Genomic DNA, 13,787 nt, shown 5'->3' on the forward strand with positions numbered 1-13,787 from the left:
GCGAGACCCCGAGCGAAGGCTTCCCCGTCGCTCGCCGGGTCTCGCGCATGCGCACAACGGAGGCGCCTCCGTCATGCGCATTTGGGTAACATCGACCCGCTTGCGAGCGTACAGCGCTCGCGAGCGGGTCTGAATGAGACCCTGTGTTCACACACTTTATTCAATACACAAAACGTGCTTTGAACTATATCAGGAGATAAAGGCCGCACTTAGCAACCATTTGGTCTTTCACAGGGGCCACTGTCCTAAACAGCCAAATCCAAAAACACAACATCGATATTGATTGATTTTGATTGTTTTTAAATCGATCAAAATTTATTAAAATCGATCCTCATGTACCTGATTCAGAGTTGTACACCAATAACGCTGCTGCTGCGTATGCAGCTGCAATGCAAATATACACAAGTGTCGCAGCTGCCGAGAGATGTATTGAGACGTCCACCTGCGGCTTTGCAAACCCAAGCATCTCTATACAAAGACGCACCGGTCGCAGATCTTTCGATCGTTGCAGTCCTGAATGAGTCTATGGTACCGCAGAATGGACTTGAGAATCGAGACACCGAAGCGATATTCCAAAGTGTACTGGATCGCAGTCACAGGACGAGACATGCCCCGAATTTGGTTGCGACATGCCTGCATTCATTGCCGCCACTCACTGTTACCTCTCCCAAACGCTCCCTGACTGTCAATCACACTGCGAATACTCGCTGCGAGCGACTACAGTAATGGTTCTTAAAGCATGCGCATTGCGATTTATATGCATACATAGATGTCTGATCATCACTCAACTTCTATAATATGGGCATAGCATACAACTCTGAATCAGGCACCATATGTTGTTTATGTTCATAACCTGGATTTTCATGAATTACTCCCATGACTGCACAATACAGTTACCAACATTTTAAAATATCTAAAGGGGCACTTTTTGTTCAACTGCTGTATCCAAGCAGGTTACAAGCAATTTGTTGATCATGGACCTACAATAACCCCGCATGCCATGTTTACAGAACATGACAATAGGGCACTTTTTAAGTTTAAAACACTGCTTTTTCATGAATACTGACTTAAAAAGCCTAGAGAAAAAGTATAGATTTTCAAAAGTGTATCGAAAAGCAGAACAAAAGAAGAAAGTTACTGTAGCTGGCCTAGACTGAAAGTGCAAGGGCCAAATGTTATAGCCAAGGTAAGTGCTGGGGATTTAGCCACAGGGGTAAATTTACTAAGCTCCCATGTTTGTCAGGATTGTATTTCCAAATGGTGTATGGTGATCGTTCCTACCAGTGTTTAATCGCAGTGTTTCCTGTCTGAGTTTCCCTCCCAAACAAGCAGTCAGCACATATCAGTGAGATACGTGCAGGCTGCTTGTGTATTTGTAAGTTATTAAATGGTTAAAATGTAAAAAAAAAAAAAAAAAAAAAGAAAGCATAACCAGCCCGGCCTCCTAAGCAAGTCCTGGTTCTAAAAATACAGGGGGGAGAATATGTAGGGTTCCCCTGTATTTTAAGAACCAGCACTGGGCTCTGAGAGCCAGTCATGGTTTTAAAAATAGGGGGAAAATATGGTGTGGGGTTCCCCCTATTTTTAAAAACCAGCACTGGACTCAAACCTAGCCGGGGAGTAATGCCACAGCCAGGGGACCCTTTCATCAGGTCTCCCCGGCCAAAGCATTAACACCCCAAGCTAGTCTACCCAAGCCGGGGATCTCAATAAGGGAGTCACCCCTCTCCTGAGGACCACAGGTTTAAGCTGAAACCCGGGGCTCTTCCCTGCACTCCTGGCCGGTAATGGTGTCAAAAATATATTTATACTATTATTTTATTTACAGTGGAACTCAGGTGCCAGCGTTTTTGCCAAAGTAAAATTCACATTTTTGCAAAAATGGCAAAGTTCTCCAGTACATGCAATTACAGGCAAACACGGAGCTTAGTAAATTTACCCCATAAGATTGAAGGGCCTCATTCAGAGACGGTCGGAGGATGCAAGCGGTCGCTCAGAAACTGGGCAGCCACTTGCATCCTGACCGCCCGCCTCTGTTGCGGTCGTTAGGCTGTGGGTTAACACCCACAGCTCTAACGACCGCTCCGGTGATGGTCGCGATGGTCAGAGACCATCGCGACCATCGGGGCTTACGACGAGACCCTAGGGTAGGGTCTCCCTTGTCGTAAGCCCCGGACTCTGTCTGAGCCAGAAGCTCTCCACTGACATCACTAGTGATGTCAGTGGGGCCGCCCCCAAACGGTAGGCGTTCCCATGGGAACGCCTCCGTTTGGGCTGCCACCCCCCCCAGGCCCGCCTTCCAAATGGGGTGAGCGGTCAATCAACATCGACAGCTCGCCCCCTTTGGATCGAGACCCGCTACGACCGGCGCTGTCGGTCGTAGCAGGTCTCACGCATGCGCACGACGGCGCCGTCGTGCGCATGCTCTGTGGGGGGGCCATCGACCCGGTCCGAGCGCATCGGCGCTAACGACCGGGTCTGAATGACCCCCTAAATCTTAAATTCTAAATCACTGAAATCTCACCAACTGCTACAACTAGCAGGCTATTACAATTGGTCCCAACCTGGGATGTTTCCTGAAAAATATTTGGCAACTACACAATATATTTAGGAACTTCTAGGCCTCAATGTACAATCACACTGTAATACTTTGTTTGATCAGTTACCTTTTGGCAAGGAGATTGCTGCTAAATGAAACAGGAGAGAGATAAAGATACAGAAGGCTTTTTAAGTACAGTACTTCACAAAAGTTGGCACCTTTCAATGAATCCATGAAAAGAGAAACTGAAGAAGGACAATTACAAAACGTCCTTTAGGTTTTTAATACAAAGTCAATGAGGAAATCCTGGTTTGCACTAGTGAGAGACAGAATTATAACTTGTGTTCTTAGGCAAAACAAGTCAGAGCAGCACAGCTTATAAAGATGCAGGTTAGAACAAAACAGGGCACAAGGTCAGACTGGTATATAGGTTCATCTACTACATTATTTCAACAACCATTTATTACTTGTACACAAAACAGAGTAATTTTATACACTGAACCCAAAATTCAGGACAATGTAGTTTAGTAACTTCTAGTAACAAGTGTCAAAGACTAGCTTTGTCAACAGGCCTGTGATTACAGCTATGAACATGTACCGTAGGAGGATTGCAGAGATTCAACTTATGCGTTAGGGCAATTCTCTTTCCCAAGGCTGGCGGAAACAATTAGTAGGCATTAAAGTGTTCCTGCTGCCTACACACAGGGGTGGCTGAACCTGTATATATGACATAAACTTGATTCACTAGGAACCAATGCCAGCACTATAGAATGAGGCAATTTATTTCTTATACTTTGGTCACAACTACGTAGTTAATGGATCGGTTGTACTCTCAAGAATAACAGCCCACAGAATGGCTGTACAAGAGATCGGTACACTTTGTGAGCAGATACTAGTTGCAGCAGTGATGTCCCTTGATACTAATTTGCCTTTATTTACAGAAATAGTGCAGGGACACAAACATATTGTTTACCTACTTCATAAAGCACATTTTTTAATCTTTCCAATATACAAAATAAAGTAGCATATGTGCAAACGCATACAGTACATGATCACACATTACTTTTGCCTTATTCATGTGGGACAGTTTACATTTTTTTTGTGCTTATTTTGTGACTAAAAGGTTTGATTAAAAGCATTGTGCAAAGAGCCCTACAGTTCTCCATTTAAGGCAATACGTGCAATCTCATTTGTATGGATTAAAAAAAAAAAAAGTGAAAGTCAGAGCCTAGGGCAGTGGTTCCCAAACTGTGTGCCGCGGCGGAACACTTGTAGGGGTGCCTCAGGTTGGTGGTCGAGCACCAAATCCAATTGTTTATCATCAATGTAATGTATATATGTGGACAAACAGAAGTGCAACCCTGTCCACCACAATATAACTGACCCTAAGGATGACAGGTATGCACAATATACTTCACTTTACTACTTCACTGCATTTTAAATAAAATTCTTAATAACCAACTTTTGGCTTAGGGGTGCCGTGAAAACAATGCTGATGCACTAGGGTGCCTTGCTTCAAAAAAGTTTGGAAACCACTGGCCTAGGGGGTAAAATCTACGATCAACATCGATGTTACAGTATGTTTCTGGGAGTAATCACACATTTATGAATTGCTCATAATTAACCTAAATTCAGATGAAGGTCCCGACATGCAAAATCACAAGGTCCGTACAGAGGCGGTATTGTGTGCAGTCCCATAAGGCACTACTTTCCCCTGCACTATAAAGATTTGTGTGCCTGCAATACTCCCTGACGTACCGTGCTATGGTATACTGTATGTAGGACCCTTGACTCAACCTACTAACAAAAGCAGGCTATTCCATATCCACCGACAACAACTTCTGCATTTTTAGTACAGGAAAATCTAATATTGTGAAACAGCACAGCTGACACAAACAAAACCCCAGTAACATAATAATATGCACATCCTCACATTGTAGCTGGGCAGCACACTAACAAGCTCAGGTATGTTCTGCTGGGAAATAAATGCAAACACTGCATGATGTTGAGTTACATTCTTAATCCAATGCTACATCAAAAATAATAATAATAATGCCATGTACCCTGTCACTCCGGGAACTTTTTATCACGTGTTCCCTGATGTTATACATCATTACTCCCTTTTAGTGCTGAATGATAAAACAAGATGGATAATGAAAGTATTATTCTGAGTATAAAATGAACAGGGAGTATTTGAAGTTATCTAGAGTGACAATGGGGGGTGGGGTCATGTGTCACAGGTTGGGAACCTCCTAACACTAATACAAGATACGCAGTATAAAAGGACTCTATGTGCAGCTTAGGACTACGGCATTAATCAGCAGGGAGGTGGAGTGAAGGAATTACAGTGTTACAGAACAATCATTATGAATAGTCATTCTGTACTTTTGGACTTTGCTCCTCAGTATCTTATAGCACATACCAGTGACTAATACCAAGCTGCATTTCCGGCGACTATTTATGGCTAACTGCTAAAGTGAGGATTCAGTAACAGTTCTTGCAATGGCCCCTCCTAATATTATTACAGGACTGCTGTGCTGAACAATAGGGACCTGTCATTATAATCACAGCCTCATAAAATAAACATAGGAGGTCTCAGTGCTCTGCTCCTTGTCCAGAGACATTTAGAAGCAGCAAGGAACATGAAGGAAGCATGCATTTGTGTTATGTAGGCTTGGAATAGGGCACCTCTGCAAATCATTTCAAACTTAAGTTTAGGAAGTAATAGGTTGTCAAATGGCTTGTTATGTTCTGATGACATTACTTGGTGCCTGTTATTCTAGTAACTGATCCCTGAACAAGAGCAGGATAATTAGTAAGAGAAGATGCATGTGGAAGCTTAACTGTGCAAGTTTTAACAATGAATAGTAATTAACATAAACCACCGCATATTGTAAAACGTTTATATCACCTGCATGTGGGCAAAACAGTTAAATTGGCAATTGCACCGAATTGGAGCAGATGAAGACACTTTAAAGGAGGGTACATAATTTGTCACAGTTTGTCCCTGGTGTCACAAATAGTAGATTATTATGGTGGCTGAGAACAGTGATAATAGTGGTAACTTTGTTTGATCACTACACAAGTTTTGAGGTCCTCACTTAAACACGGACCTGTCCACATGAAGTACATTCCTAAACCTGTTATTCTTCCTTCAACAAAAAAAAATTACAAGCATTTCGTAAGTGTCAAAGGCTTTTATTGACAATTACATTAAGCTTATGCAAAGAGTCAATATTTGCAGTGTTGACCCTTCTTTTTCAAGGCATCTCTGCAATTCGCCCTGATATGCTGTCAATCAACTTCTGGGCCACGTACTGACTAATCCTCGCCCATTCTTGCCTAATCAATGCTTGGAGTTCGTCAGAATTTGTGAGTTTTTGTTTGTCCACCCACCTCTTGAGGATTGACCACAAGTTCTCAATTTTGCCTAAGAACACAGCAATGAATAAAGAATGGTACAAAAACATCCTCCAAGAGCAACTTCTCACAAACATCCAAGAACAGTTTGGTGACTAACAGTGCCTTTTCCAGCATGATAGAGAGAGAACCTTGCCATAAGGCAAAAGTGATAACCAAGTAGCTCAGGGAACAAAGCATCGAAATTTTGAGTCCATGGCCAGGAAACTCCCAGACCTTAAAACCATTGAGAACTTGTGGTCAATCCTCAAGAGGCGGGTGGACAAACAAAAACCCACAAATTCTGACAAACTCCAAGCATTGATTAGGCAAGAATGGGCGGCCATCAGTCAGTATGTGGCCCAGAATTTGATTGACAGCATGCCAGGGCGAATTGCAGAGGTCTTGAGAAAGAAGGGTCAACACTGCAAATATTAACTCTTTGCATAAACTTAATGTAATTGTCAATAAAAGCCTTTGACACTTATGAAATGCTTGTAATTTTACTTCATTATACCATAGTAACATCTGACAAAAAGGCCTAAAAACACTGAAGCAGTAAACTTTGTGAATACCAATACTTGTGTCATTCTCAAAACTTTTGGCCATTGCTGTAGAAGGGTCAAGAAGGGTCATTGGCCTCATTCTACAAGACATGGGAACTGTGGACTCCAAATAAAACCTATGCAATGGAAGGGTAAACTTTTAATTAAATTTGATCTACTTAACCTTCCTGCACTGAGCTCTGCCCTTTTCTAACAGTTTCCTACCAATAACTCTATTACCCCTACATTTTCCTCTTATATCCCCTAATAAAAGAGGAAATGTGGGTAATTATTTCTCCTAATAATGCAGGATCATGTTTGTATCCTACTTATTATCTACCTCAGGTGATGTTTGTTTCTGTATCTCTTTTTTGTTTGCAATACCCATGAAAAAAAGTATTAAAAATAAATTAAAATCTACGTAAAACTGGTAAAGAAAACAATAATTTAAAAATATATTGTAGTAATCAGATTGAAAACATAATATCTCACTCAGAAAAAGTCGAACTAAAAATATATAGGTCGGAGGTGTATGTTTTTATGCCGTTACAATTTATACACATCCTTTATGCATAAGACTATGTGCCGTGTTCTATCAGGTGCAAAAAGTCACATTTGTTGAAAAAAGCATTCACATGGCGAAGTTATCGCCGCAATCACCAGTTTTGATGCTATATTTTTGCATACTGTCTCAATGCGCGCTCCCGCTTTTCACCCTATCCAATTGCAAAACACGTAAAAACGCTTATGTACAATAATTGCGCATGGCGAAACTAGCGAAGAGTACAGCACATTTTGGGAAAATCGGTATGTACCCCATAAAAAGCCTAACTGACACTGGAAATCAATATAGAAGTGTAATAATAGCCCTAATAAAAATATTTTGGGTTCTTAAATTGAGTTAAATGGCTGTTATATAATTTTTCCACACTTATGCAAATATGCATATAAAGCAATTTCTTTTGGAAAAAATGATTGCTGTAGTTAAATTGGGGGTACATTAACATGGGTACTAGTATATTTTTGTGTCTATAAAGTGCAGTTTAAAAAAAATTTAAAAATACACCTGCAATCTTAAAAAACACCTGTCTCATTCATACAGCCCCCAAAATACGTGAAACCCATTTTCCAACACCTTTTTCAGTTTCACCCCCCAAAAAATGTCATTATTAGGGGGAATGAAGTTAATTTTTATTTTTTTTTCACTAATTAGTCATCTGAGAGGGGGGGGTGTCCAAAGTGATCTAAACCAAGGGCCTGATTCAGAGCCGCTCGTAAGCGGCCGCTCGTTTGCTCCGAGCGATGTTTGCCCAACTGCGCATGCATACGGATCGTTATACGCATGCGCGAACCAGTCAGTGCGGTCGAAATTCATGTGCTCGCAAAATAGCGAATGCCTGATAATTTGAGTGACAGAAAGAGGCGTATGTGGGTGGTAACAGGGAAGGTGCTTGAAAACGGGGAGTGGAGATCCGATCGCAGGCGTGCTTAAAGGTCAAAACGGGCGTTTTATGGGTGTGCATAATTAAAACAGCAGAGTCATTGACCACGTAACTGGGTTATTTTATAGCCAGAACTGCTCGCAAAATTGTGGTAGCAAAAACCAACCACAAGAATAGCGAGCAGCTCATACCCTGGTCGATGTACTCGATTAATCTAATAAATAGCGGACATGACGTAGGATGCGAGCGGCCAGGGGGGGTAGTTTCCCAAAAAACAACCGCAAGTTTTGTTCGCTCGTTCAGACCTAGAGGCGTGAACAGACCGCAAACAGCGAACGGTTCATTTGAATAGCCACCCCTATTTTCTGGACGAGCGAGCGCTAATTGCGTCTGGCTCTGAATCAGGCCCCAAGTCCCCACATTTTTAGCCACAAATAGAGATTTTGAACATTTTATCAACTGCTTTGAGATGGTGAAAACATTTAGCAGGTTTCAGCCTATGGAGTTTTTGCACATTCGAACACTCTGGCAATTGGATAGCGCGATACGCAGGTATGCGTGAATAGTTCGCACTGGCGAACTCTTTTCGACAAAAAGCGACTTTTCGCAACTTACTGAATACGGCCCTATATGTTCTAGTGCAGTGGTGCACAAAATGCGGCCCTCCAGCTGTTGTGGAACTACACATGCCAGCATGCCCAGCCACAATTTTAGCATATCCTAATAGCAAAACTGTGGTAGGGTATGCTGGGATGTGTATTTCCACAACAACAGTTGGAGGGCTGTATGTTGAGCACCCCTAGTGCTTAGCGGCATGAGTGAATAGGAGGCAGATTTTTTATGACAATGGGTTATATTACTAAAGTGCAGGTTTTTAGAAGTGGAGGTGTTGCCCATAGTAACCAGATTCTAACTTTTATCTTCTAGAAGGTACTAGATAAATGATAAATAGTATCTGATTGGTTGCTATGGGCAACAACTCCACTTCCAAAAACCCACACTTGAGTATAAACATACCCCCGAGTGTCTGAATGACTGACAGCGTGCGTATGCATATATTATAATAAACAAACCTCTCCCCTTTAGACACATGAGATGTGCAATTTTCCACATCACACACAGTAAGAAAAATGCTGACACATAGCAAACATAGTGAAACATGAAAATGAAAAACTACTGGTTAATTACATGGCTTAAAAATAACTTTGTATACATGACATACCACATTTTTATAGATCAGCATCTCTCAAAGGGTTATTTGTTATGACAACACTGTCAAAGGCCACCAGGTACAAAAAGGGTTTTCTGGATGATCTGTTTGAACAATTGACTGGTGTGACTGGTTTAACAAACAGTATCTATGGCAATCTACAGCTAATCAATGATTTACATTATGCTCTAACAATTACACTGTACACTTCATTGTTTCACTTAACTCGACTTTTATTATGGAACCTACAGTGTATCCCTAAATGTAGCATACAGGGTGCAGCCATACAGACCGTCAGCATTAAACGGTATAACCTCTCAAAGTACCAAAATGAATATAAGAAATTACTGGGTGCGTTTACAGTCACAATTGAGTCAGACTGATTGTACACAATTGTTTCCACCTTCGGATATTTACTAGTAAAGAAATGAGTTAAACATGAAAGTATATACTGTATATCAAGAAATACACGATTTTTCTTACCTCATCCACTGATAGTGGCAACACAACTCGGCTGTAATAAAATAAAATAGACATATGAAAATTAACAGGTACCATTTAAAATGTGCAGCATTATTTTTATTAACTGCACTGACAAATGTCAAGCCAGTCGCATTATCAGTTACAATTGATTTTTCTATCAGTCCTTCTGCATTTGCTGCTGTATGTAAAGGAATAAATGGGGACTTAAGAGCAAACAAGGTAAACACTGATATATACTATTTCTTATGCAATCATTTATATCCGCTGCAGCAATCAAAAAGTGGCCATTTGTGTTTAAGCCTATATTTAAAATCAAGATGTAAATTGTCAACACTCAAGTAAGACATATAAAGGCAGGAATAGTGTGGCTTAAGATATAGGTGCCTGTTTATTAATAGCACTGTTAAATCCCCCCAAAATAACATTATTTTTTGTTGCAATTTACAATGTTTTGCTTCCCATTTATCAATCCAGAGCTCTCACCGGCAACCTAAATCTACCGGTGAGGAGTTCTAGCAGTATGTACACGTGGGGTTATCCGACTACACGTGTGCAAGCGTAGGTTACCGGAGGGCCTAAGGATCTCTCTCTGGAAAAAAGCAAAACTGTAGCAAATAGGCTACAATGGCTAACGTCATCTCAAGATGGAGTCTCTTTTTGAAGCGTGATACGTTAAGGAGACCGCAGACCCCATGCAAAAATGTAAAGGGTGAGGACTATGGTATCAGGTGTAGCTGGACACAGGAGTTACCTGTGGGTTACAGAACAAGTGACCTGTGCAACAGTTTTAAGAATTATCCCAAATGTGATTGATGTGACAAAGATAAGACACCTACAACTGACCATAGGCAAAGACACATCATCTCAGTCACTGAGCACTGCCGTGCTACAAATACTATCGCTATGACAAAGTCGTTAGTGTGAACACTATAGAGATAAGGCACAATGATATATAATACTTTCCTCTAATCAATAAGGAATTCTCAGGAAACTCAAGGTAACCTTGAGCCATCTTCAATATATGGAGAATGCTGGGATACCAAAGGGGTTTTTCTGTAACACTGATAAATTGGCAGCTTCCCTGTAATGCGACTGGCATGACCCTTTAGTCAGATTGCATCCCAAAAAGTATATTTTGTTCATTTCTACACTGGTTCAAATAGCAAATTAGTTACAGACGAAAACACCTCCAGAACTGGTTTACTAGGAAACAGCGCAATCCTCTTTCGTAAATTGTCTTGATTTACACCAAATGTAAGCAACAAGTGATTGCACATTACATACTTGTCTGCAAAGTTATATAAACAGTCATTAAAACACACTACCAGACCTCTAGCTACTGGAAATGTCCTAACTATTACAGCTGCATAACAGACATCCTTTTCTGTATTTGTAAATGAACTAAAATTTATATTCTCACTTTGTTGAAGTGAAGTTCCTCTTTAGAATATATATACTTCTTAGAAAATATGGGTACACATGCAAGAGGTATGACGTGTGTAATATGCCACAGAAGGGAATATCCCTGTAGAGCTTCTGTAACTTCCACCTACCTTATGTTTAATACATGTACTTATTGTGCGGTTGCCATTTGGAAACACGTTACATACACATTTCTGTATTTTTTGTACTGACCAAATTAAGGGGGGAGATGTACTAAGAGCTGAAAAGTGATAAATTGGAGAGTGATAACCTACCAGCCACTCAGCTCCTAACTGTCATGTTACAGGCTGTGTTTGAAAAATGACAGTTAGGAGCTGATTGGGTGGTAGTTTATCACTCTCCAATTTATCGCTTTCCAGAGCTTAGTACATCTGCCTCTAACACATTAACTGCACAATAGAGAACATAACCCCATCACTCCATCATACAGAAAGCACAATGATTAAACAATATTTTAGTGATTAAACTGATCTAATTAAATATCTATGCCACATAACAGAATAAGAAATCACACATACAATACAATAAATTACAATGTTTGTACAGTATTGTCTTAACCAGTGCTGGCATAGGTTTACAGCTTCTATTAAACAAAAAAATTATGCGTAATTTAAACAAGACAAAAAAATAAATCCTTATAACTCCTGCTTAGCCTACAGCTTGTACCAGATGACAGGGGCTCTCAGATCATGCAAGGACAGACAACACAAAGCTTCAGAAATCAGTGACCCCATTGTACATATACTGTAGCAATCTTTTACTTCACATAACATTCTGAGAGCCAACACAAAATACTAGAGTCCTGTAGTGCTCTGATTGCACTTATATTGAATGGGATAATCACAAACATTTAGATTATTAATATATTTCAGTTACTTTAAAGTTGTGCAAATATACTATTAACTACAAGAGATGCTACTACAGTGTTCTGCAGGAATATGACAAATTCTCTACACAGCTCAGAGGAGGTCTTGCCCCAAAGCAATCCTAGATCATAGTCATTGCCAAGCTATGTTGCTGTTAATCAAATGATCCGATGCACAGAACGAGTAGATTTTACTGTAGATGACATGTGAGCACCCTTCACTTCAATTGTAGGGATACAGGCCTTTGACAATGTCTCTTTCACCCACTGTATGACGTACAAATTTGTCCACACTTCCTCCAACACAAACTAATAGCAATAATGTGACATGACGTGTCTGTGTTTCTCAATCGTTTACATATCTAATGTGTGAGAGAGAAGCAAAACGCAAACCTCAGCTATATTTTTGCAACAGTTTATTCTTGTAAAATAACACAAGTGCTGGGACTCCAGGATAAATAATAATAATAAAAAGAAGTTAACTAATCACTTTACCAAGTAGTTAAGCACTTCTTCCACCACCAATAAAAAAATAAATAAAAAAAATTCAACAAATAACTAAGCAGTAAGCATAAAAATAAAGCTAATATTTACTTAGAATATAATATTTTCTTGTCTGCAAAGAGGCTGCAGGGTGAAGGGTATCTATCACAGGTTACTCAGCAGTCAAGCCAGCACATGACGGTGTCAAATGTCATTTTCCAGATTACTATCCCTCACCTGCAGCCAGTGTTAGATCCAGTCTGTCCCACTGCCCAGCACAGGTCTAGCACTCCCTACTCCTGCCCTATCCTTCACCCACAGCTCATCCAGGGACCAATGCACCCCACCGACACCAGCATCATTACCCTGAGATAAGCACTGATCCCTACTCTCAGCTCAGCATTGCTCCCTACTACAGCTGCACATCCTAACCCGACACCAGCACTAATCCCTACTGCCAGCCCAGCATTGATCCCTACTACATCTGCACATCTTAACCCCTGTTACCAGCACTGATCCCTACTACAGCTTCACATCTTTACCCCTGCCACCAGCACTGATCCCTACTACAGCTGCACATCTTTACCCCTGCCACCAGCACTGATCCCTACTCCCGGTCCGTTCCTTACTACAGCTGCACATCTTTAACCCTGACACCAGCACTGATCCCTACTGCATCGTTCCTTCCTGCAGTAGCTCTCATCTCATTCATTGCTGGATGCCCCTTCCTCCTGCTCGCCACAGCATCCCGCCTCCCAGGCATCCCTCTCCCGATGCTTACAACTCCTTTATCAGCACCATGGCCGCTCCCTGTGCCTCCCGATCTTCTCCTCCGCTGCTCCCGGCCCCAAGTGAAGGTTACCGGTCACTTCTCACTCCGCACCGCGCTGGGGGCGGGGCGTTGCTGCAGCAACTGGCACGTCACGGGGGGATCGTCAGAAACGGTGCGCGATGAGATCGAGGCGCATTGACCAATCCCCCTCCCACAGCCTTCAACATCTGGAGCATAGAACCCCAGCATTGTTCTGATGACAGTGCTACGAGACCGAGAGGCGCAGCTGCATGCAAAACACTGTCTCCATCACAGGAGCCATTTTGCTGAAGCCTTTGAACGTTATAGAATTAGATTGTAAACTTCAGGAAAATGGCGGCGGGGATTGGCGTACGTACGTACGCACGTACGCAGCATTCCCAGGTGTATCAGAGCTGTCATGTGTTAGTGCTGTGGATACTGTGTAGCAATTAATATTGTGAAGAGTTTATAGGTAATGTGTTCTCAGCTGTAGACTTGTAACTGCTGCACATGAGAATATGGCCCACCATAAATAGAATACAGCTGAGAACACATTACCTATAAATTCTTCATAATATTAATTGT

At 41.4% G+C, this 13,787-nt stretch overlaps 1 protein-coding gene across 1 annotated transcript in view; it reads right to left on the reverse strand.

Annotated features, from left to right (window-relative positions):
• Positions 1-13,384, reverse strand: part of PITPNA (phosphatidylinositol transfer protein alpha) — a 64,086-nt gene extending 50,702 nt beyond the window's left edge. Inside the window, exons 1-2 of the mRNA XM_088453846.1 lie at positions 13,191-13,384; positions 9,619-9,649 (exon numbers count right to left, since the gene is read on the reverse strand). Coding sequence (XP_088309972.1) covers positions 9,619-9,649; positions 13,191-13,210 — 51 coding nt within the window. The 5' untranslated portion in view covers positions 13,211-13,384. The remainder of the gene's footprint in view (positions 1-9,618; positions 9,650-13,190) is intronic.
• Positions 13,385-13,787: the final 403 nt, after the last annotated feature.

This window comes from Taudactylus pleione, unplaced genomic scaffold, assembly GCF_031769625.1.
Source record: "Taudactylus pleione unplaced genomic scaffold, aTauple2 ptg000040l, whole genome shotgun sequence".
Lineage (NCBI taxonomy): Eukaryota > Metazoa > Chordata > Amphibia > Anura > Myobatrachidae > Taudactylus > Taudactylus pleione.